A 27140-nucleotide genomic window follows, 5' to 3' on the forward strand; every position below is an offset into this window, starting at 1 on the left:
TAGAGAAAAGAAACAAAAGAACACGATTAACCCAGGAACATGGGTAACCATCTTAACACTACACTTATCCTACACTTAAACTGTGAGGTGGTTTAGATCTGTCCATTGACGGATGACATAACGCCCTCACACACACTACTCCTGTCACTGGATCTTTCTTGGACACTGAGAGGAAATACAAAACCAAATGAAAAATACACACAACCAGTTGATAATCATATTAACATTACAAGGTATTTAATAACACTAATAAAGTATGTTGTAATATTGACATGATTTAATGCGAGTTAAAATACTTGGCTGCTAGCTAGTCAATGTCTAACGCTAACAGCTGATCTAGCCGCTAACAGCTGAGGTAACTGTTATCGCTACTCACCTTCAAAGTTGTGGATGTAACTTGATATGTACAATCGAAATCCTTTTACACGCTTGCAACCGGGTGCAGGTGAAGAGTGGTCAACAATCCTGTGGACATCGTTCACATCAATTTTCGGGAGGCCTTGTAAAGAACGAGTGAAATATGCCATCTTTCGCAATCAAAACCTGCCGTCTCGCTGCTATAGCAATGCCGCGAACCGGAAATGGTCGACCGCACACTCAAGGCGGTGGAAGTAGAACTCCTTAGTTACGTGCACGTAGCCTATTGTACCTCAGATAAAACCAAAGAGTTGATTCTAAAATCGTATCTTACCAACGTGCCAAACTAAACCCCGTAACTTACAACACAGGAGGAAGAGAGAACCGCGTTGATCTTGTGACGCATGACGTTTTGTAATACGCATGCGCAATCAACGAGACCAGGTGCAGCCAATGAGGAGCAAGGAAACGAAGTCAGTCAGTCAGTGGCACTTCCTCGCGCCAGATTCTCACCATGGATGGACTCGATGATGTTGCGTTTTCAACTTTAAAAGGTAGGTCATTTGTAAATAATAATAATAAAAAAAATCCTCTATTGGTCATTCTATGTATTTGAAATTGAATTGTTATCGAAAATGCTTCCTACTGGAAACAACACGTTCCTGTAACCGAATGAAATTAGCTGACAGGGCTGCCAACTCTCACGCATTCAGCACGCTCTCGCGCCACACGAGACAGGTTACTTTTAATATGAAACAAATCATCAGCTCTCAGATTCTGTACATTTTATTACGAAATTCAAACAATAAATACAGTTTTTGCGCTTGTAAATGTGACGTGACAGACTGCTGTTGTAGAAGCCTCAGTTCAAATGGCACGTGAACCGAATAATATATCTCCTTTACTACTAGTATAGTAAACACTATAATAGAATGAACAGCTGGAGAACAATATGTCACATAAAGTGACATTTAACGTACAGGAAAGCCGTGTAATGACCATAGGACGTTAGTTGGCTTGAAAAATTACCCATAGAGAGGAGTATTTTGCTAAATATATGCACTATATGACATATTTATTATATATTTTTTTAATTATTTTAATTATAGTCTGCTTCGCGTCGTGACCGCATTACCACCTCGGGTGTGCATTATTTTTCTAATAATTCAACGGCCTGTCGTCAATTATTCCTTACTTGTATCCATGGCCGTGGGAAGTAGGGGTGCTGCATGTGCTGCAGCACCCCCGTTGGAAAATGCAGACATTACAGCACTCTCTGACAGATGCAAATAAATAAACGTATTAAAACAATTTTTTATTTTTTCCTGTTTGTTATTAACCTAAGAAGTTTATGCACGAGGAGGTTTTGAGTACAACTAAATAATTATTGACCCTTTCGCACGTACGTATGATCACACCGGTGTTATCAGTCTAGGCTGGTCCCAGTGCATGACGTGATCAACTGCTAAATTCAAATGTGCTTTTGCTTGTTGGCTGGCGCTGAGCCAGAGACAGGCGCGTTCAGAGCTGTCATATATCACAACTTTTCAGTGTTTTCAACCACATAATGTTTATTTTAGGTTTCAGACATATAAGTACTAAAAAAAAAACACAATACATTTAGAGTTTGTAAAATACACACTGATGTCAAAGGAAGAGGCAATAATAATCCTTTCCATTATAATTAGACATGTTGTTTTATTCATATCAGATACACATTGTGAAAGTAACTTTAAAGTTTACTCTATTCTTCTCCCAGTTCACCAGCCACTTAGTTTTATGTATTTCGGGAGAAGTGGATGAATTCACATGTGGTAAATCCAACAGATCCGATTCTCTGAACTGCGTCTGCGGCACAAACTAAGATGCCGTCGCCCATCGCGCATACAGCTCAACTAACGCGATCGTTATAAAGGTGTTTAAACAACAAAACACTTCCACTTGCATATATTTGACAATCGGAATATCAGATATTTAATGCCATATCTAACAAATTTGTGAATATTTTGAATAAAAAGGAAAAATGACATAAAAGCATATCATCATTCATTCAGCTCTGTTGTTGTTGCGGTGTCACGTGACAAGCAATGACGCGTCACCATGGAAACCATAAAGTGACACATTCTAAATAACGGTTTCCTTGAAAAACTCGCCCTGGGGGGTCAGCCAGAATGCATCATTGTCAACTGACCTCACGTTGAACGTCAAGGCGAAGACGTTGCAACAGTGAAGGTATAAAAATAATAATTAAAAAAACATGAAGGTATCTAGATATCAAAATGGCACAGAAAAGAATTTTGGATTTTTTTGGTACACCAGCTTCTAAAAAGAGCACGACGGAAGTCCAGAGAATACAGGAAAGCATCCCGACACCGACCAGCTCTTCGCCAGAGCCTAGTAGGCCTGCTAGTTTTGCCTCAGAGACCGCCAAGACCTGCGGTAACAACCCTCACGAGCCTGCCGCTCCTCCATGCAATGCTGCTAGCACTGGTGGTGGATTTAGCACGCTAGCTGCATTTGAGGAGCCTTTCCAGCCATCTAACTTTGTTTTTCCTAGTAGACATTTTGGAACAGAAACTTTCAATCGTGCATTCACACCAGCTTGGTTTAACAAATGGAAGTGGCTGCATTACGTGACTGAGACCAATCGAGTTTTGTGTTTTGCTTGTCTGAAAGCAATAGAAAAAAAACTTATCAATGCAGACAGTTTTAGGGTAGACAACCCATTCGTGTCAGGCGGCTTTGGAAACTGGCGTAAAGCCACTGCAAAATTCAAGGAACATGAACGATCAAAGTTACACATGGATTCAGTTCAAAGACACGCTGCTTTGGGTAATGTGCCTATCAATGCCCTCCTGTCTAATGCTCTTGCCGAACAGCAGGGGACCGCTCGACATGTTTTGGAACTACTGTTTAGATCCATCAGATTCCTGGGCAGCAAGGGGATGCCGTTCAGGGGTGACACCACACGTGATGGAATCCTTTACGAACTGATGTTGGAACGCACCTATGATCTCCCTAAAGAACGAGAATGGGTGATGAGAAGAGACAACTGGATGTCCAACACCATACAAAGTGAAATTATCCAACAGTTTGCCCATGCTATTCAGAGGGATATTGTCGCCCGTTCATCGGAATCCAGATTTTATGGATTAACAGCTGATGGGACTACTGACGTGAGCACAACAGAGCAGTTCTCGTGTAATTTGCAATTTGTTGACGGCAGCCTGGAGTCTCACTGTTTATTTTTGGGATTTTATAATGCACAGGACAGCACTGGAAAAACTCTTTTCTCCTGCATCAAGGATGTGTTTTTGAGACTGAACATTCCAATCGAACGCCTTGTAGCATACTGCTTTGATGGAGCCAGTAATATGTCCGGGTGCTTTTCAGGAGTGCAGGCTCGCCTCAAAGAATTGTGCCCTCAGTCAATGTATGTACACTGTAACAACCACGCGCTGGACTTGGTGCTCCAAGAAGTTGCTTGTGAAGTGAGCCTTGTGGCCGACACTTTGAATTTTGTATGGGGTGTTGCTACTGTAATTGGAGAATCGTCAAAGCGCAAACAGCTTTTTGAGTCGCTTTTCGGTTGCGATGAGGTTGCGGTTAACATCCTAGGCCTTTGCCCGACGAGATGGTGCGTCCGCGCCACAGCCATCAAACGCGTCTGTTTCTCTTACAGTACTCTTCTGGCTACACTCAATTTGCTGAAAGAGGACAAGAAGCTGCTCAGAGGGGACAGCAGATCAAAGATTGGGGGACTGTGGAACCAAGCCCGAAAAGGGAGAACATTTTTCGGTCTTCTCTGTTGCCAAGCACTGTTCGAACCCTGCGAGGCAGTGGCCCGGGGCCTGCAGAGCTCCAAAGCAAGTGCCCTTGGTGCACTTGAATGCGCAAATGTGCTCAAAGATCGCATAGCGGCACTTCGTGATGATGACATTGTGGAGGAGATGGTCCTCAAGGTTGAAGCATGTGCCTCAGAGATGGACCTGAAAATGCCAGACACCACCGCAAGAGTGAGCAGAACCCCGGGCCGCTTTCGCCAAACCACGGAACCAGAGGCAGTGGCGCACAACGCAGCAACAGTGATTTGGCGACATCAGTTTTACCAGGCTGTTGACTTGGTGTCAGCGGAGCTGAAGAGACGGTTTGACCAAGAGAGTATGACTATAGCAGCGAGCCGAGAGAGGGCAGTAATAGTGGCAGCAGGAGGAGGAACTGTTGATTTGGAGCCCCTTCAGCTTCCCAAGGAGCTGGACATAGACCGCCTTAATCTCCAGCTCAAAATGCTTTGCGATGTCACCAGAGAATCTCAATGTAGCACAGTGAGAGATGTAGCATCATGCCTATCTAAGCTCCATCCTCAAACGAGAGCTCTGTTTACTGAGGCTGAAAAACTCATACAATTGTGTCTGTGTTTACCTATATCAGTGGCCTCATCCGAGCGATCATTCTCCAACTTGCGCCGATTAAAAACATGGTTACGGTCCACCATGACACAGAAGAGACTCACACACTTGTCCCTGATGAATGTCCACACAGACATTTTGAATGCTTTGGACATCCATTCCCTCATGAGAGACTTTATCTACTCAGCTCCTGAGCGCCAAGCCACATTTGGAGTAATTTAACAGGAGCACCCTGCTCAAGGTAAAACGTTTGGTTTATTATGAGCTGCAGTTGAGCAGTTTAACATAACATACGCATTAATTTCACACTGATAAATTTGCTGCAGAAATGTATTTGGTTATATTATTGTGTGCTGTGCAAATTGGGCTTTTGAAACGGCGAAAATGTGCCTATATTTGGATATGTTCGTTTGCGCTGTCAGCCTGTGGACCGTTTTAATTATTCGTAGGCTATTTTTATGTTCTTATTAGCTGTGTTCTGTGAGTGTTTGTCTGCGCCCTGACAGAGCCATAAGTTTAAATAACGTAGGCTTATATGTGCTGTTAAAAATATTTGCTTTTGTGGATGTTCTTGTCCGCTGTGCGCGACAACCTTTTGGAGCTGTTTAACTATCTTGGCTATTTGTACGTGTCTGCTGTGTTCAACGGAGTCTGGTTACAAGATTGGTATAAATATGGTTCATTCTTATTAGTGTGTGTTTACTTTGTTAATTATTAACACTTAGACATTAGACATTATTAAGAGGTGTCCACCTGACGCGCAAAAAATGCACCTCCCACTACAGCACCCCCAACTTAAAACCTCTTCCCACGGCCCTGCTTGTATCGTTAAAATATTATAACATTGTTATTGTAATAAAAAACGCATTATATTTGAGTTGTTATTTTTGAACTTTAAGAATAATACAAGTTGACAGGGCTCTATGTTTACAGAATTAGGCCTAAGTGAGAGATTTTTTTTCTTGAGAAAAATTAACATGGATCTACTTTGCCTAATATTTATCCACATTAATTTATACTGAATCAAGATCGAAATCAAATCACAAGAATTTAATTTAAATTTTGAAATTTGTGTCAGGCAATAATAAGAAAACTGTAGCCTACCAGTCATTGTACCATGTAAACATTCTAAGGTGTTGTCAATAATTTAATAAAATTCTGTTTAGTTACCAAATGTTTTGACAATCACAATAACTTAATTCTGATGCAGGTTTTTATTTATTTTATAAGTAGTTTATTAAAACAGATATAGGCTAAATGCGTTTTTCTTGATTTATAAGCATATCTATATGTGTTTAATAATTGTATTTTCATACTTTATTAATGATCAATTTATAATGTCTAAATTATTACATTACACACCAGTTATTTAGGAGTTGTCAGTGGTTCATAAGATCAGTTAGAAAGTGTAAGTAAATGATTAATTAACTATTTAAAGGTGCATCATATAGTAACAGTTACTCAGTGTGTTAATAAATGCTTTAATAAACTATTTAAAGGTACAAAATACATATTATTTAGACATTTGTGTTAATAAATGCTTTATTAACATAAGATATTTAAAGGCTCAGTTATTTTCTGAACAGTAAAAGGAAACAAACACAACACGAGTTATACAGAACATGCTTATTACTCTGTGTTGTGTTTGTTTCCTTTTACTCTACAGTGGTTCTCAATCCTGGTCCTATGCTCTGCACATTTTATATGTCTCCTTTATCTGAGAATATCTGTTGAAAAACGGGGACATTTCCCTTCGTTTGTGCCCCTGTTTACATGCAAACGGAGAATTTGCCTCTGAAAACGATTCTTTCTAAAAACTCGGGCCAGAGTGGAGATTTTGGAAAACTTAGTTTGCACGTTTGCATGTAAACTGAGAAAAACTGAGTTTTAGGCAGCCCGTCACAGTATGCGACAGAACTTGCACCTGCGTCAAAAGTGCAACCTATGTTTACATTTTCATTTGGCTATGGTGATCATGGATACATTCAGGGTAGCAGTCTCATTTATGTTGGTGCAAACCCTTTTCGTCTGTTTGAATTTGCAAATACAGCTGCTCTATTAGGCTATATCAGAGCCTGTCTACGGAGAGCCTTGGCACTTCCTATTAGCCCCATTGTATCGATCTTAGTTGCAGTTCCATTAGAGTTCCACTGGAGGTGATCACAGGCGAGTGCAGACTGAATGGGAGTCAATGGGGCTAGACGGCTAAATGTGTCTCTTTCACCCGATTGCCGTTGAGAAATCTCAGATTTTATTGTAGGTTTTGCAAGTTCAACATGGGTTATAGGTCGAAAGTTGAATGAACGAGTACTTATTTCTTTCGATTTCTTACAGGTTGAGTTGTTGTTGCCCATAACACGCTAGCATTCTGCTAATGACGTCAGCATTCTGACGTCACTGACATTTTAAAAGACTTTTTAAAGCAAATAAGTGACTCTAAAAAATCTAACACCCAGCAATGTGTAATTTCATTGCATCTCCTTTCGAATACAACATTCAAATTACTAGACAAAAAATTATATCCTGAGAAAAGTGGATTTTGAGGGGTATTTCGCCATAGACCTCCATTCAATCTGCACTCGCCTGCGAGCGCCCCCGCATGGACAGAGACGTGTTACTGCAGCCAGTCCAGAAACCGGAAGTAAGCAGAGAGTGCCAATTCTCTTCCTATTAGACATTCTCTGGCTATATCTAGTGATTTGTTGCTGTTGTTGCTATTTTCAGGATTCTGATTGGCTAACATGGGCTTGAGCTTCTCGTTACACTGCCACCTACAGGTTTAGCATGCTCTTGACGGCATATATACACGGGTTTGTGTAAACGAGCACTTTTCTGAAAACTGACAGGTGTGCACAATGTTATTTTTGTAAACGGAGAGGGTGAAATGTCCGTTTATGAAAATAGCTGGCCACGTGTAAACGTAGCCTGACACACCAAGTTCAGTTCATAGAGCTCTTTCCTAACGAGCTGATGATCTGAATCAGGTGTGTTATGCTGGGTACACACCAAAAGATAATCGGGCTGATTTTGGGCCGATTTCCCCCCTTCCGACAATCCTAGCTATGTCCCGATTATCTTGATGGTTCAACAGATTATCTTATCAGATTTTCCCTTGGTGTGAGGTGTGTTAAGAGTGTCCGAACCTGCTCGGAAGAACGTCGGAGCCGCCCCGATCGCGAATCGTAAATATTAAACATGTTTAATATTTACGATCAGAAATCCTGATGTGTGGGGGGAACCCCGAGGACAAACGCGCGAACGTTCTGGAGATTATCACGTGAAGCGAAACAATATCCAATCAGAAAGTGAGATGATGGAAGACGGTCATTCTCACACACGCACACACGCAAGAAGCTGTGTTATAGGCTAAGGGTTCAGTGAGGGATTAAATAGGCTAACTTTTTCTAAAGAGAAAATAAATACAATAAAGAATAAATTAAGACAATAAAGAATGAATATATTTCTGTATAAAAGGTTATATATAATGGTGGGTACAATGTTTTTTTTTTGTTTTTTTTTTTTTGTTTTTTATGTGAATTTTCTGTGAAAATCATTCATCAAACACTATCATCATAATTTCTTCCTGCATATCATCCGACATGCTTATTCTGAAGTCTCGCGAGCTTTTGTGAGATTTCCTGTGTTCACAGTCGAGAATCTGGTTGAAAATCTGTTTGTGTGTGGTGTGCTGTCTTTGTCACATCATGGCACACCACACACTATAGGAGCAAAATGCTTAAATCTAGGATTTTTTGTCCTCATGTTTGTGGTCTATCACATTTTGAAAATCTTATAAGAAGAAAAAAATCTTTTGGTGTGTACCCAGCATTAAATGAGGGAGAGTATAAACTGTGCAGAGGTGTGGGTCCCCAGGACCAGGATTGAGAACCTAAACTTTAGAAGGTAACTGAGCCTTTTAAATCTCTTTTGAAAATGCTTTACGAGGCATAACTAGTCCTCACTTTAGATGAGCTCACAAAAATAGTGAACTGACCACTACTAAATGCTTTATAACTACCTGAATTAATCATGAATTACAGGAGGAATTCATGTCAATAAAGCATTTATTAACACATACAGTATGTATATGTACCTTTTTAACCGTTTATTAATCATTCACTTGCACATTCAAACTGATCTTGAACCACTGACAACTCTTAAATAACTGAAAATACAGTAATAATAGTATGAGAATACCATTATTTAACAAAATCGATATGCTTAAGTTATAAATAAAGCATTTATTGCCTAGCTGTATTTATAAACTGCTTATTAATGTCTACTAATGCTTTATAAATTATGAATTAGCCTAACTATTTACTAATGCTTAACTAATGATTCATAGCATGCAGTTATTATAAAGCGTTACCTACATTTTTTATTTAAATGTGTATACTCTAACATTGGGTAATAGTAGTACAAATATTTCATTGTATGATTGTTATGAAATAACCATTGTTAAATGCTCTACAACTGTTTATTGCTTTTTCATAATACTTAATGAATTTACTGATGCAAATAAAAATAACCTTATTGTCAAGTGTTACGAAGCTGTTATCATTATTGCCTGTTTTATTTTCACTCATAAATCATTTCATAGATTTAACATTTCTGCCCTGTTAGGTCCATGTTACAAAACAGAAATTTCTCTATTTGGGTGAACTAAATAGTTATAATGATGTGGATATATTTTTACAATATCTGAAAAGTTCTGTATACAAAGTATAACGCTTAGAAACCTGAGCTATGCTAACTAACATATTTACATGTGTTCTGATCTAAGCTGCTAACATTGGTGAAGAGATTTTACCAACTCTCTCACGAGATGATATCCGAGATCTCTTTCCTGGTCCTGAGCACTTCCTGCAGCGCAAAGCCATTTGGCTTATGACTCATAAGGAAGAACAGGTAAATTTACTTAAAATACTTGTGTTTTGGATATTTTTCAACTGTTTTCAGTACTTTAGCCACACCATATGTAAGTTGGTGTCGTTAAAGATTAACACTTATACATACAAGTGAGATGCTCTGAAAATAAAATGACTTTGATTTGATTAATGTACAGTAAACATTTGTATTTTAGGGGCACATGATTCCTGTTGAAACCCAAGGTTCATCAACAGATGATGAACATAATGAAAGTTCAAAACGAGACGACCCCAGCACTTCAAAGTTTATGAAGTTACCCAGCCCAGAATACGTTCTCTTCACTGACAGTGAACTACAACACGTGAGACGTGCATACTTTGAGCAGCAGCGTCTTGGAAAAGAGGGTGAAGTCACCTTATCAAAGGAGCTCTTCTGCCGGCTCATCCGAAATACCATGACAAATATGATCTCAATTGCAAGAGCCTCTTCAGATGACTACAAATACCCCACTAAACATGAAGTTCTTGCCATGGCGAAGCGGTTAGTGGAATACTACCCTATGATAAAAGATAAGTCAACTGGATCTAGTCACGAGTGGGTAAGTGACTTTGTTTACTTGAATATTTATATTTAAAGTATGTTTTTCTGCTAACATTGTTTCTAAACAATTCATTGATGCTTTTGTTCTGTCGTACAGGACACTGTTGCCAAAAAGCTCATGAAGCGACTTTCAAATATCCGAAGTCCCGTGAAGGCCAAACCCCCTCATTCCAAGAGAGCCCGCCTGGACGAAGAACCTTCTGCTGCAGTGGCAAGTGACTATGATGCTGATTCCAGTGCATCAACACTTCATCTATCCTCACCTTCAAAATCAAGCACCCCACGGCAAGAAAATGACAGCATCGATGAAGCATGTATGTACATAAAAATGTACTATAAAATGTATAGAATTTTTGCAACAAGTAATACCATAATATTTGGTAATATATGTAAGCCTAATTCTGCCTTATTTATTTTTATGTGGCATACATTCTTGAATTGTTGATTTTGTGCATCTTGTTCAATGATATATTCTAATTATATCGTATGCCTGAATTATAGCCGATGGTCCAAACAACAGCCTTGACAGCCAGAAAACACAGGCACGACATTACAGGACTCTACGAGAAATGTACAAAGCAAAGAAGCCAAACAAAGCTGCTGTAACTCATCTATTAGACCTGGAGTTCCAGTCCAGAAGAAATTTCATTGACTCAGATACTTTGAAGGAGCAAGACAGACCCACACAAATTTTACAGGCATACCCGTGCTTCAAAGAACTGGACCATGTGAGTACACAGAAGCATAATTTATATGTATGATGTAAAACATATCATCTACCTAACTGCAGACGTACAGGTTGATGATTCTTATAACTTTCAATAATTATTTCTCTCAGACAATGGATGAACTGCAGAGAATCATTGAGCCGAACAATTGCCAATACATTTCTGAGGTGAAAGGCAGGTGGGAGACCTTCTACTCCAAGGTTCAGTTTTATGGTGTCATGAAGAAAGTCATGAAGCCTCCAAGGACATTAAATGGAGGTAAAGCTGTATTTTATTGATTGATTGATTGATTCTTTATAGATAATACCCACACACCTAATTTCAGTAACACTTTAAAATAAATAAAGTAATAAAGTACTAGAAAATCATTTGCAAACTAATAGTTAGTTAACTGCTCAGTATTTGTATTTTATTGTTTACATGTATTTGTAAACATTTTAAGAAACACTGAATATGAACGGAATTAATGTCTAATAAAGGTTGGTTTAAAGCACTTAAAGGACAAGTTCGGTATTTTACACTTAAAGCCCTGTTTACAGATCGTTTCTGATGAAATAGAACGGTTCACTGGAACAGTCCTTCCTAAAATGCATTAAACTTTCGTTTACAAAGATGTGAAACTCACCGAGTGGTCAGGGGTCTTCACTGATATGCTCACACAAAAATCGCTGCAAAAGATGCTTGAGCATATCAGTGAAGACCCCTGACCACTCGGTGAGTTTCACATCTTTGTAAACGAAGGTTTAATGCATTTTAGGAAGGACTGTTCCAGTGCACATATGCAACCAGTCTACTGGTGGGGGGGAAAGCGAAAGAAACCTAAAATTCTCGGGACAGCAGCATTTGTCCAAAATGTAATCTTAACCGTTCTATTTCATCAGAAACGATCTGTAAACAGGGCTTTAAGAGAACTATTTACTCCTAATAACCAATCAAAAATTCCTTTACTACAAGCTAATTAAACAATAATAATTGTTAATTACAATGACAGTGAACTCACTATTTGTATATAGCCTATTAATATATTAACAATGTAGATACTACAATATGTTAACTATAAATTAACTATAAACTAATAGTTTGCTAATGATTTGCAAGTACTTTATTACTGTATACTTATTATAAAGTGTTAAATTTCTTAGTGCATATCAATATAGATCTCCACTCTTGTGTGTTTGTTTTACTAGTTGAACATGCCATTGCTGTTTTTACCGCCCTACCACTGCTCTTCCCATCTGGCTCTGCAGTACCCAAGAAAGTGGTCCCAATCAGTGAGGCTCTTTTCCATGTTCTTACGGTGAGTTTTAAGTGTGAGTTGTCTCCATTGACAGCTATATAATTAACACTTTGAAGGCCCAGAAATGTAGGAAAGACATAATTAAAATAGTCCATGTGACTACAGTGGTTCAACCTTAATTTTATGAAGTGACGAGAATACTTTTTGTCCACCAAAAATACAAAATAATGACTTTATTGAACAATTTCTTCTCTTCCGTATCAGTCTCCGACCCACGTTCACGAGAGCACCACGACACATGCGTGTGGAAAGCCGGAATCCTCTGTTATACAGCGAGATACATGTGTCACCTCATCGTCTGAATTATCCAAACTTTCAAGATGTGGCATGACAATATCACAATCGATGTAGCACACACTCTCCTGTTCAGTAGGCATCGCTTAGCACTGATGACATCTACACCACTAGCTCTTCATTGTTCTCTGTCTTTCAGAAGCCTGTGGCTGTTGTTGTGTTCCAGCCTCTTCTGTCTCTTTTAGTTCATTCTCTGTATATTCTGGTTTAAAAAAATGCAATTCATCCTCTGTGTCGAAATCTGCAGACATAGTTCTGAACTGTTTTATGTTGTGCTTGCGTCTTCCTCTGCTTGTAAACATAGCCCTGCGTTTTCTGGTCATATGTCAGAATGCCAGCTCCTGCGTCATCACCACACACACACACAGGTGCATATGTCATGGTGCTCTCGTGAACGCGCATCAGAGACTGATACAGAAGAGAAGAAATTGTTAAATAAAGTCATTATTTCGTTTTTTTTGGCACACAAAAAGTATTCTCGTCGCCTCATAACATTAAGGTTAACCCACTGTAGTCACATGGACTATTTTAACAATGTCTTTCCTGCCTTTCTGGGCCTTCAAAGTGTTAATTTAATAGCTGTCAATGGAGCCCCTCCTGAGCCATCGGATTTCATCAAAAATATCTTAATTTGTGTTCCGAAGAAGGTCTTACGGGGTTGAGGGTGAGTAATTACTGACAGAATATTCATTTTTGGGTGAACTAGGCTAACCCTTTAAGATGCCTACCCTCTCAACAAAATACTTGGTTTAAAAACATCCTAATCTGGCTACTCAAAAGAATAAAATAAAAATAACCGATAAAGTTACCTCATCCCAGCCTTTGGGTAGAAAAAAATACCCATAATAACCCATCATTTTGAAAGGCGTTAAATGCTATTACATGTAAATGGCCTAAATTATAAATGTTTAATTTTGGGTGCATCGCATATATGTACTTATACTACCCTCAGTCCCACAAAGCAGTACACCAACAACTGAAACTGATAAAAATAGCTTAAAAGTGGCTTTTATTTTATTAATATAACAAATTAATTAGTTAATTTTTATTTAAAATTAATATAAAATTTACTGAAAATAAAAATTATTTGAGCATATTTAAGCAAAACCCATCTCTCAAAAGAAATATTTAGAGTAGTTGAAACTGTCTTGCTCTGGGATGCTTCCATATTTATTCATTAACCACTTCCATCCCACAACAAATGAAAAAAACATTACTTGACCAAAAACTGTTGCTATGCAAATGGACTGCCAGAACACATCAAAGTTTTCTGTTTTCAGTTAAAATGTTGTTTAGCGGAAGTGAATCAATCAAAACTAACTTTAGCTGGACAATAACTTTATAGCTGCTGTAAAGCCCAAACAATCTCTGTTACTGTAATTCCATATTATTACTGTAAATGTGATTTGAAACAATCTATATTGTTAAAAGCACTATATAAATGAGGATGACTTGACTACTTATTTAGCTTTGTTTGCTGTGTTTGTAGTCTAAATTCTATATTTAGGGCCCGAGCACCGATGGTGTGAGGACCCTCTTGGAATTGCTCTGTTTATTATTATTATTATTATTAGGGCCCGAGCACCGATGGTGTGAGGACCCTCTTGGAATTGCTCTGTTTATTATTATTAGGGCCCGAGCACCAATGGTGAGAGGACCCTATTGTTTTTGCTCCGTTTATTATTAGGGCCCGAGCACCGATGGTGAGAGGACCCTATTGTTTTTGCTCCGTTTATTATTATTCTTCTTCTCCAAAGTGAATCGCTTTTTAGAGGGCCTAAACATGCTCGAAAACTCATGAAACTTTGCACACGCTTCAGAAGTGGTGAAAATTTACGTGTGATATGGTTTTCAGAATTGTGGGGGGCAAATTCGGTAAATTATTGCCCCCACATTTTGCCCCGGCTCCTGGTTTCACGTACAGGTATGAAATTTGGTACATACATGTAATGACCCAATACCTACAGAAAAGTCTCTTGGAGCATAGCCCTAAACACAACAGGAAGTGAGCTATTTTGAACTTCCTCCTGGATTTTGGGCATTTTTCGTAATTTCCTGATGTTGTACTTTAACGAACTCCTCCTACAGATTTGATCTGATACTCTTCAAATTTGGTGAGTGTAATCTTAAGGCCTTTGTGACGTTAAATTGCGAAGATCTAGAGTTTTCGTCGAAGGGTGTGCCCTCGGCGGCCTGACAAACATCTATCTATAAATTACAGGAACGTCTGTCTGTCTGTCTGTCTGTGTGTGTGTGTGTCTGTTCCTCGCATATCTCTCGAACCGTTAGTCCGATTGATTTCAAACTCGACAGGTGTCTTGCCACGGGCACGAGTAAGTGCAGTGCCAAGTTTGACATTGTTTGGATGAGAAATGCAAAAGATATCGTTAAATATATCATTTTTAGAAGGTTGTGGTTTAAAAATAAACATTCTGACATTAGAGAGTTGTATCGGTCAAAGAAGCCCCAAGAAGGCTGTGGTTTAAAAATAAACATTCTGACATAAACACTCAGTCAGCTACACTGTTTACTTCTGAATATTATAGTTTGGTTCCCGAACGTGATAAATCCATCTATCTATAAATTACAGAAACGTCCGTCTGTCTGTCTGTGTGTTATTCGCATATCTCTCGAATGTGAGATAACCACTAAATGTGTGAAAACCACTATTTTCTGTTTCAAACTTTCACATAGCATCTTTAGGTTATAACAACATTGAAAATCAAAATCTGGATTTGAATTTTTTAAGATTTATTATAAAAACGGATTATTTTTTCCCAAAAATGCAATAAATTCATGACTTTTTTTTTTTTTTTTTAAATGCTATTAATCCATTGAATCAATATAAAGTTATTTTTGATCATATTGCCATCGCAAGAAATATCTCCTGAACTTTTTTGACGGCGATCAGCTCACAAAAACTGATTTTGCACGGGCACTTTGCACTGCTCCCTGAATCGAGGTGCTTATTCATTTGTGGATGTAAACTGAATCTGTAAGTCAGCTATGCTGTTAGTGTTTACTTCTGAATATTATATTTCATTCTGGTGCGCTTAACGTTGTCGCTACTGTGTAATAGTAGCCTATGCTATTCACCAACTAAACATATCCTATTCAATGCGTTCACAGTCTCTTTCACGGGCATCATTTGTAGTTGCCTATTCACAAACTGTTTGCTCAAGCATAGCGTTTTCTCGGAGTTCACTGTGTGCTTTTTACCATGCACAAATAAAAATGTCACTGAACTTTTGCTGTGTAATTGTAACAATGAGCACACACCAAACCAACAATTACTAAAAACACACACAAAAACTGATTTTGCACGGGCATTTTTTGCACTAGTTCACCCAATTTCGGCCTTTTGGTGATATATGCATGATCAGATAAGTTCAATATTAATGTTGCTTGCAGTTCTGATGTTGCTAGGCAACCACAGACAGCCTGCAGTAACTCAGGCATACAATTTTCAATCTGCCACAAACTTCACATGTTTGATAAGATTCCTGTCCTGAACACATGCCAATGCTCATTATGATTATAGCAATAGCACCACCTGCTGGTAGCAGGAAGTGTGGCAAATACAAAACGTGCTCGAAAAATCATGAAACTTTGCACACGCTTCAGAAGTGGTGACAATTTACGTGTGATGTGGTTTTAAAAATTGGGTGGGGCAAAATGGCTTACTTATTGCCCCTACATTTTGCCCCGGCTCGACGTTTCACGTACAGGTATGAAATTTGGTACACACATGTAAAGACCCAATACCTACAAAAAAGTCTCTTGGAGCATAGCCCTAAACACAACAGGAAGTCAGTTATTTTGAACTTCCTGTCAGATTTTGGGCAGTTTTTGCCATTTCCTGATGTTGTACTTTAACAAACTCCTACAGTTTTGATCTGATCCTCTTCAAATTTGGTGAGTGTAATCTTAAGGCCTTTCCTAAAGGTGCCGGGTGGCGGTGGCAGGGGTGCGAGGGCCCTTTTCATCGCTGCTTGCAGCTTTAATTATTATTATTATTATTATTCTCCAAAGTGAATCGCTTTTTAGAGGGCCTAAACATGCTCGAAAACTCATGAAACTTTGCACACGCTTCAGAAGTGGTGAAAATTTACGTGTGATATGGTTTTCAAAATTGGGTGGGGCAAATTTGGTAAATTATTGCCCCCACATTTTGCCCCGGCTCCTGGTTTCACTTACAGGTATGAAATTTGGTACATACATGTAATGACACAATACCTACAAAAAAGTCTCTTGCAGCATAGCCCTAAACACAACAGGAAGTGAGCTATTTTGAACTTCCTCCTAGATTTTGGGCATTTTTCGTAATTTCCTGATGTTGTACTTTAACGAACTCCTCCTACAGTTTTGATCTGATCCTCTTCAAATTTGGTGAGTGTAATCTGAAGGCCTTTGCGACGTTAAATTGCGAAGATCTTGAGTTTTCGTCGAAGGGTGTGCCCTCGGCGGCCTGACAAACGTTCACCCAATTTCGGCCTTTTGGTGATATATGCATGATCAGATAAGTTCAATATTAATGTTGCTTGCAGTTCCGATGTTGCTAGGCAACCACAGACAGCCTGCAGTAACTTAGGCATACAATTTTCAATCTGCCCCAAACTTCACATGTTTGATAAGAGTCCTGTCCTGAACACATGACCATGCTCATTATGGTTATAGCAATAGCGCCACCTGCTGGTAGCAGGAAGTGTGGCAAATACAAAACGTGCTCGAAAAATCATGAAACTTTGCACACGCTTCAGAAGTGGTGAAAATTTACGTGTGATGTGGTTTTCAAAATTGGGTGGGGCAAAATGGCTTACTTATTGCCCCTACATTTTGCCCCGGCTCGACGTTTCACGTACAGGTATGAAATTTGGCAAATACATGTAAAGACCCAATACCTACAAAAAAGTCTCTTGGAGCGTAGCCCTAAACACAACAGGAAGTGAGCTATTTTGAACTTCCTCTCAGATTTTGGGCAGTTTTTGCCATTTCCTGATGTTGTACTTTAACAAACTCCTCCTACAGTTTTGATCTGATCCTCTTCAAATTTGGTGAGTGTAATCTTAAGGCATTTCCTAAAGGCGCCGGGTGGCGGTGGCAGGGGTGCGAGGGCCCTTTCATCGCTGCTTGCAGCTTTAATTATTATTATTATTATTATTATTATTATTATTCTCCGCATTTAATTGCATTTTTGAGGGCCTAAACATGCTCGAAAACTCACGAAACTTTGCACACGCGTCAGAACTGGCGAAAATTTACATCTGATATAGGTTTCAGAATTGGACGGGGCAAAATGGCTCGATAGCGCCACCTATAAAAGTTCAACGGAGTGCGCCTCCCGCAACGTTCCACGTACGTGCACGAAATTCGGTACATACATGTAATGACCTAATACCTACAAAAAAGTCTCTTGGAGCATAGCCCTAAACCCAACAGGAAGTCAGCCATTTTGAACTTCCTCCCAGATTTTTGTGCAGTTTTTGACATTTTCAGGCCTCGTACTTTAACGAACTCCTCCTACAGTTTTAATCTGATCATCTTCAAATTTGGTGAGTGTAATCTTAAGGCCTTTGCGACGTTAAATTGCGAAGATCTTGAGTTTTCGTCGAAGGGCGGGTCCTCGGCGGCCTGACAAATTTTGATGTTTCGCCATGAAACAGGAAGTTGCTGTAACTCAGGCATGGAATGTCCAATCTGCCCCAAACTTCACACATTTGATTAGAGTTCTGTCCTGAACACATGACCATGCTCATATTCAGTTATAGTCATAGCGCCACCTGCTGGCAACAGGAAGTGACATGTTTAACACTGTTATGGACTCCTAATAACATATAAAAAAGTGCCAGCAAGTGCTAAACATGCTAACAACATACTAGAAGCATGCTAAAACATGCTAGCAAACTCTTAGCTAAGTGCTAAAGCATGCTATTATTGCAATTAAATAGGAATTTGCTGTAACTCAGGCATGGAATGTCCAATCTGCCCCAAACTTCACACTTTTGATAAGCGTTCTGTCCTGAACATATCTACATGAGAATATTCAGTTATAGTAATAGCGCCACCTACTGGTAACAGGAAGTGTCATGTTTAACACGTTGATGCCATTCTAGCAACATGTTAAAAATGCCATTGACTTCTAAACATGCTAGAAACATGTTAAAACATACTAGCAATACTTAGCTAAGTGCTAAAGCATGCTAATTCAATGAAACAGGATGTTGTTGTTACTCAAGAAGGCAATGTCCAATCTGCGCCAAACTTCACACTTTTAATAAACGTTCTGTCCTGAACACATGACCATGCTCATATTCAGTTACAGTCATAGTGCCACCTGCTGGCAACAGGAAGTGACATGTTAAACACTGTTGTGGACATATAAAAACATATAAAAAAAGTGCCAGCAAGTGCTAAACATGCTAACAACATACTAGAAACATGCTAAAACATGCTAGCAAACACTTAGCTAAGTGCTAAAGCATGCTATTGCTGCAATTAAATAGGAATTTGCTGTAACTCAGGCATGGAATGTCCAATCTGCCCCAAACTTCACACGTTTGATAAGAGTCATGGCCTGAACACATCTACATGAGAATATTCAGTTATAGTAATAGCGCCACCTGCTGTCAACAGGAAGTGACATGTTTAACACTGTTGTGGTCTCCTAATAACATATATAAAAGAGCCAGCAAGTGCTAAACAGGTTAGCAACATACTAGAAACATGCTAGCAAACACTTAGCTAAGTGCTAAAGCATGCTATTACTGCAATTAAATAGGAATTTGCTGTAACTCAGGCATGGAATGTTAGCCTGGTTAAAACCAGACCCTTCTCAGTTGAAACTGAGTGAAGGGTCTGGGGAAGCTATGTAGACGAATCATTTCCAAAGGGGCGTCACCAACCGACGTAGCTCAGCTTGATTGACAGGTGATCTGACCAATCATACTTCGCCATCCGCCATTTTGTCCGACAAAGCAGTCAGGAGAGATTAACATAGGAGGATTTGAACTTGAAAAACGGAGTGTACTGACGCCTTTCCGTGGTTAAAACAACATTCCTTCTTATGTTTGTTCATGTTTATTTGAGGCTATAAATTAACTAGAAGGAAGAGATGATCGGTTCACAAGAACAGCTTTAACTGATGCTCTACAGCGATCTGTCACGGCACATTAAAGAGCAACAAAACGGTATTTATTGTTTAAATTTATTTTAAAAAAATTACCAAATTTGAAAGCTGAGACTTTGTTTAATATGTTTAATATCAAACGTAACCGAAAAGTAGCCTGCTCTGTCCTGACTGTCAGCGTGTTGTCAGTCTCCTCTCTGCTCCGCAATGCATTTTTCACTGCGCGAGAACTCCTTCTGCGTCGCTGCGCTGTCGTCATCATGTAAATCCCTCCCCAAACGTTTCTGATTGGTGCCGCGATTTCGGCGGCACAGTAATGAGTTTGAATGGGCTCTTCTCCAGACTATCCTGAAGAGAGAATTGAAATTCGCCGGAAGTAGTCTGGGTTTTCCCAGGCTAATGGAATGTCCAATCTGCCCCAAACTTCACATGTTTGATAAGAATCATGGCCTGAACACATGTCTATGCTCAAATTCAGTTATAGTAATAGCGCCACCTACTGGCAACAGGAAGTGACATGTTTAACACGTTGATGCCGTTCTAGCAACATGTTAAAAATGCCATTGAGTTCTAAACATGCTAGAAACATATTAAAACATGCTAGCAATACTTAGCTAAGTGCTAAAGCATGCTAATTCAATGAAACAGGACTTTGTTGTTACTCAAGAAGGCAATGTACAATCTACCCCAAACGTCACACGTTTGATAAGAGTTATCTCTTGAACACATGTCCATGCTCATATTTAGTTATAGTCATAGCGCCACCTGCTGGCAACAGGAAGTGACGTTTAACACTGTTCTTGACTCCTAATAACATATAAAAAAATGCCAGTAGGTGCTAAACATCCTACCAACATACTATAGACATGCTAAAACATACTAGCAAACACTTAGCTAAGTGCTAAAGAATGATATTACTGCAATTAAATATGAATTTGCTGTAACTCAGGCATGGAATGTCCAATCTGCCCCAAACTTCACACTTTTGATAAGCGTTCTGTCCTGAACACATGACCATGCTTATATTCAGTTACAGTCATAGCGCCACCTGCTGGCAACAGGAAGTGACATGTTTAACACTGTTATGGACTCCTAATAACATATAAAAAAGTGCCAGCAAGTGTTAAACATGCTAACAACATACTAGAAACATGCTAAAACATGCTAGCAAACTCTTAGCCAAGTGCTAAAGCATGCTATTATTGCAATTAAATAGGAATTTGCTGTAACTCAGGCATGGAATGTCCAATCTGCCCCAAACTTCACACTTTTGATAAGAGTCATGGCCTGAACACATCTACATGAGAATGTTCAATTATAGTAATAGCGCCACCAACTGGCAACAGGAAGTGACATGTTTAACACGTTGATGCCGTTCTAGCAACATGTTAAAAATGCCATTGAGTTCTAAACATGCTAGAAACATGTTAAAACATGCTAACAATGCTTAGCTAAGTGCTAAAGCATGCTAATTCAATGAAACATGACTTTGTTGTTACTCAAGAAGGCAATGTCCAATTTGCACCAAACTTCACACTTTTGATAAGAGTTCTGTCCTGAACACACATCCAAGCTCATATTCAGTTATAGTCATAACGCCACCTACTGGCAACAGAAACTGACATGGTTAACACAGTAATGCAGTACTAACCACATAATTATTGTGTACTAAGCATGCTAGAAACAGACTAAACATGCTAGCAACACTTAGCTGAGTCATGAAGCATGCTATTATCACCATTATACAAAACATTTTGTAACTGACTTTGACATACTCTTACTATATATACCTCCTTAAATGTACATTTCCCAACCATGCTCTGTCTTCCTAAAGCCACCGAGTGTTGATGGCACGGGTGCGAGGGCCCTTTCATCGCTGCTTGCAGCTTTAATTATTAGGGCCCGAGCACCGATGGTGAGAGGACCCTATTGTTTTTGCTCCGTTTATTATTATTATTATTCTTCTCCAAAGTGAATCGCTTTTTAGAGGGCCTAAACATGCTCGAAAACTCATGAAACTTTGCACACGCTTCAGAAGTGGTGAAAATTTACGTGTGATATGGTTTTCAGAATTGGGGGGGGGCAAATTCTGTAAATTATTGCCCCCACATTTTGCCCCGGCTCCTGGTTTCACGTACAGGTATGAAATTTGGTACATACATGTAATGACCCAATACCTACAGAAAAGTCTCTTGGAGCATAGCCCTAAACACAACAGGAAGTGAGCTATTTTGAACTTCCTCCTAGATTTTGGGCATTTTTCGTAATTTCCTGATGTTGTACTTTAACGAACTCCTCCTACAGATTTGATCTGATCCTCTTCAAATTTGGTGAGTGTAATCTTAAGGCCTTTGTGACGTTAAATTGCGAAGATCTAGAGTTTTCGTCGAAGGGTGTGCCCTCGGCGGCCTGACAAACGTTCACCCAATTTCGGCCTTCTGGTGATATATGCATGATCAGATAAGTTCAATATTAATGTTGAATGCAGTTCCGATGTTGCTAGGCAACCACAGACAGCCTGCAGTAATTCAGCCATACAATTTCCCATCTGTCCCAAACTTCACATGTTTGATAAGAGTCCTGTCCTGAACACATGACCAAGCTCATATTAGGTTATAGCAATAGCGCCACCTGCTGGTAGCAGGAAGTGTGGCAAATACAAAACATGCTCGAAAAATCATGAAACTTTGCACACGCCTCAGAAGTGGTGAAAATTTACGTGTGATATGGTTTTCAGAATTGGGGGGGCAAATTCGGTAAATTATTGCCCCCACATTTTACCCCGGCTCCTGGTTTCACGTACAGGTATGAAATTTGGTACATGCATGTATTGACCCAATACCTACAGAAAAGTCTCTTGGAGCATAGCCCTAAACACAACAGGAAGTGATCTATTTTGAACTTCCTCCTAGATTTTGGACATTTTTCGTAATTTCCTGATGTTGTACTTTAACATACTCCTCCTACAGTTTTGATCTGATTCTCTTCAAATTTGGTGAGTGTAATCTTAAGGCATTTCCTAAAGGCGCCGGGTGGCGGTGGCAGGGGTGCGAGGGCCCTTTCATCGCTGCTTGCAGCTTTAATTATTATTATTATTCTTCTCCAAAGTGAATCGCTTTTTAGAGGGCCTAAACATGCTCGAAAACTCATGAAACTTTGCACACGCTTCAGAAGTGGTGAAAATTTACGTGTGATGTGGTTTTCAAAATTGGGTGGGGCAAAATGGCTTACTTATTGCCCCTATATTTTGCCCCGTCTCCTGGTTTCACGTACAGGTATGAAATTTGGTACATACATGTAAAGACCCAATACCTACAAAAAAGTCTCTTGGCGCGTAGCCCTAAACACAACAGGAAGTCAGCTATTTTGAACTTCCTCTCAGATTTTGGGCAGTTTTTGCCATTTCCTGATGTTGTACTTTAACAAACTCCTCCTACAGTTTTGATCTGATCCTCTTCAAATTTGGTGAGTGTAATCTTAAGGCATTTCCTAAAGGCGCCGGGTGGCGGCGGCAGGGGTGCGAGGGCCCTTTCATCGCTGCTTGCAGCTTTAATTAGGGCCCGAGCACCGATGGTGTGAGGACCCTCTTGGAATTGCTCTGTTTATTATTATTATTATTATTCTTCTCCGCATTGAATTGCATTTTTGAGGGCCTAAACATGCGCGAAAACTCACGAAACTTTGCACACGCGTCAGAACTGGCGAAAATTTACATCTGATATAGGTTTCAGAATTGGACGGGGCAAAATGGCTCGATAGCGCCACCTATAAAAGTTCAACGGAGTGCGCCTCCTGCAACGTTCCACGTACGTGCACGAAATTCGGTACATACGTGTAATGACCTAATACCTACAAAAAAGTCTCTTGGAGCATAGCCCTAAACACAACAGGAAGTCAGCCATTTTGAACTTCCTCTCAGATTTTTGTGCAGTTTTTGCCATTTTCAGGCCTCGTACTTTAACGAACTCCTCCTACAGTTTTAATCTGATCATCTTCAAATTTGGTGAGTGTAATCTTAAGGCCTTTGCGACGTTAAATTGCGAAGATCTTGAGTTTTCGTCGAAGGGCGGGTCCTCGGCGGCCTTACAAATTTCGATGTTTCGCCATGAAACAGGAAGTTGCTGTAACTCAGGCATGGAATGTCCAATCTCCCCCAAACTTCACACGTTTGATAAGAGTTCTGTCCTGAACACATGACCATGCTCATATTCAGTTATAGTCATAGCGCCACCTGCTGGCAACAGGAAGTGACATGTTTAACACTGTTATGGACTCCTAATAACATATAAAAAAGTGCCAGCAAGTGCGAAACATGCTAACAACATACTAGAAGCATGCTAAAACATGCTAGCAAACTCTTAGCTAAGTGCTAAAGCATGCTATTATTGCAATTAAATAGGAATTTGCTGTAACTCAGGCATGGAATGTCCAATCTGCCCCAAACTTCACACTTTTGATAAGCGTTCTGTCCTGAACACATCTACATGATAATATTCAGTTATAGTAATAGCGCCACCTACTGGCAACAGGAAGTGTCATGTTTAACACGTTGATGCCATTCTAGCAACATGTTAAAAATGCCATTGAGGTCTAAACATGCTAGAAACATGTTAAAACATGCTAGCAATACTTAGCTAAGTGCTAAAGCATGCTAATTCAATGAAACAGGATGTTGTTGTTACTCAAGAAGGCAATGTCCAATATGCGCCAAACTTCACACTTTTAATAAACGTTCTGTCCTGAACACATGACCATGCTCATATTCAGTTACAGTCATAGTGCCACCTGCTGGCAACAGGAAGTGACATGTTAAACACTGTTGTGGACATATAAAAACATATAAAAAAAGTGCCAGCAAGTGCTAAACATGCTAACAACATACTAGAAACATGCTAAAACATGCTAGCAAACACTTAGCTAAGTGCTAAAGCATGCTATTGCTGCAATTAAATAGGAATTTGCTGTAACACAGGCATGGAATGTCCAATCTGCCCCAAACTTCACACGTTTGATAAGAGTCATGGCCTGAACACATCTACATGAGAATATTCAGTTATAGTAATAGCGCCACCTGCTGTCAACAGGAAGTGACATGTTTAACACTGTTGTGGTCTCCTAATAACATATATAAAAGAGCCAGCAAGTGCTAAACAGGTTAGCAACATACTAGAAACATGCTAGCAAACACTTAGCTAAGTGATAAAGCATGCTATTACTGCAATTAAATAGGAATTTGCTGTAACTCAGGCATGGAACGTCCAATCTGCCCCAAACTTCACATGTTTGATAAGAATCATGGCCTGAACGCATGCCTATGCTCAAATTCAGTTATAGTAATAGCGCCACCTACTGGCAACAGGAAGTGACATGTTTAACACGTTGATGCCGTTCTAGCAACACGTTAAAAATGCCATTGAGTTCTAAACATGCTAGAAACATATTAAAACATGCTAGCAATACTTAGCTAAGTGCTAAAGCATGCTAATTCAATGAAACAGGACTTTGTTGTTACTCAAGAAGGCAATGTACAATCTACCCCAAACGTCACACGTTTGATAAGAGTTATCTCTTGAACACATGTCCATGCTCATATTTAGTTATAGTCATAGCGCCACCTGCTGGCAACAGGAAGTGACGTTTAACACTGTTCTTGACTCCTAATAACATATAAAAAAATGCCAGTAGGTGCTAAACATCCTACCAACATACTAGAGACATGCTAAAACATAATAGCAAACACTTAGCTAAGTGCTAAAGAATGATATTACTGCAATTAAATATGAATTTGCTGTAACTCAGGCATGGAATGTCCAATCTGCCCCAAACTTCACACTTTTGATAAGCGTTCTGTCCTGAACACATGACCATGCTTATATTCAGTTACAGTCATAGCGCCACCTGCTGGCAACAGGAAGTGACATGTTTAACACTGTTGTGGACTCCTAATAACATATAAAAAAGTGCCAGCAAGTGTTAAACATGCTAACAACATACTAGAAACATGCTAAAACATGCTAGCAAACTCTTAGCCAAGTGCTAAAGCATGCTATTATTGCAATTAAATAGGAATTTGCTGTAACTCAGGCATGGAATGTCCAATCTGCCCCAAACTTCACACTTTTGATAAGAGTCATGGCCTGAACACATCTACATGAGAATGTTCAGTTATAGTAATAGCGCCACCAACTGGCAACAGGAAGTGACATGTTTAACACGTTGATGCCGTTCTAGCAACATGTTAAAACATGCTAACAATGCTTAGCTAAGTTCTAAAGAATGCTAATTCAATGAAACATGACTTTGTTGTTACTCAAGAAGGCAATGTCCAATTTGCACCAAACTTCACATGTTTGATAAGAGTTCTGTCCTGAACACACATCCATGCTCATATTCAGTTATAGTCATAACGCCACCTACTGGAAACAGAAACTGACATGGTTAACACAGTAATGCAGTACTAACCACATAATTATTGTGTACTAAGCATGCTAGAAACAGACTGAACATGCTAGCAACACTTAGCTGAGTCATGAAGCATGCTATTATCACCATTATACAAAACATTTTGTAACTGACTTTGACATACTCTTACTATATATACCTCCTTAAATGTACATTTCCCAACCATGCTCTGCCTTCCTAAAGCCACCGAGTGTTGATGGCACGGGTGCGAGGGCCCTTTCATCGCTGCTTGCAGCTTTAATTATTATTATTATTATTCTTCTCCGCATTGAATTGCATTTTTGAGGGCCTAAACATGCGCGAAAACTCACGAAACTTTGCACACGCGTCAGAACTGGCGAAAATTTACATCTGATATAGGTTTCAGAATTGGACGGGGCAAAATGGCTCGATAGCGCCACCTATAAAAGTTCAACGGAGTGCGCCTCCCGCAACGTTCAACGTACGTGCACGAAATTCGGTACATACGTGTAATGACCTAATACCTACAAAAAAGTCTCTTGGAGCATAGCCCTAAACACAACAGGAAGTCAGCCATTTTGAACTTCCTCTCAGATTTTTGTGCAGTTTTTGCCATTTTCAGGCCTCGTACTTTAACGAACTCCTCCTACAGTTTTAATCTGATCATCTTCAAATTTGGTGAGTGTAATCTTAAGGCCTTTGCGACGTTAAATTGCGAAGATCTTGAGTTTTCGTCGAAGGGCGGGTCCTCGGCGGCCTTACAAATTTCGATGTTTCGCCATGAAACAGGAAGTTGCTGTAACTCAGGCATGGAATGTCCAATCTGCCCCAAACTTCACACGTTTGATAAGAGTTCTGTCCTGAACACATGGCCATGCTCATATTCAGTTATAGTCATAGCGCCACCTGCTGGCAACAGGAAGTGACATGTTTAACACTGTTATGTACTCCTAATAACATATAAAAAAGTGCCAGCAAGTGCTAAACATGCTAACAACATACTAGAAGCATGCTAAAACATGCTAGCAAACTCTTAG

General features: G+C 39.5%; 1 protein-coding gene across 1 annotated transcript in view; it reads left to right on the forward strand.

Moving 5' to 3' along the window:
- Positions 1-9855: 9855 nt before the first annotated feature.
- Positions 9856-27140, forward strand: part of LOC307166199 (uncharacterized protein) — a gene marked incomplete at both ends in the record, with an annotated part of 29399 nt that continues 12114 nt past the window's right edge. The window contains 5 exons of the mRNA XM_079884415.1: positions 9856-10233; positions 10333-10549; positions 10737-10963; positions 11074-11221; positions 12151-12260. Of these exons, the coding sequence (XP_079740541.1) occupies positions 9856-10233; positions 10333-10549; positions 10737-10963; positions 11074-11221; positions 12151-12260 (1080 nt within the window). The remainder of the gene's footprint in view (positions 10234-10332; positions 10550-10736; positions 10964-11073; positions 11222-12150; positions 12261-27140) is intronic.

Source organism: Squalius cephalus, assembly GCF_949319135.1.
Source record: "Squalius cephalus genome assembly, chromosome: 10".
NCBI classification, from domain to species: Eukaryota; Metazoa; Chordata; class Actinopteri; order Cypriniformes; family Leuciscidae; genus Squalius; species Squalius cephalus.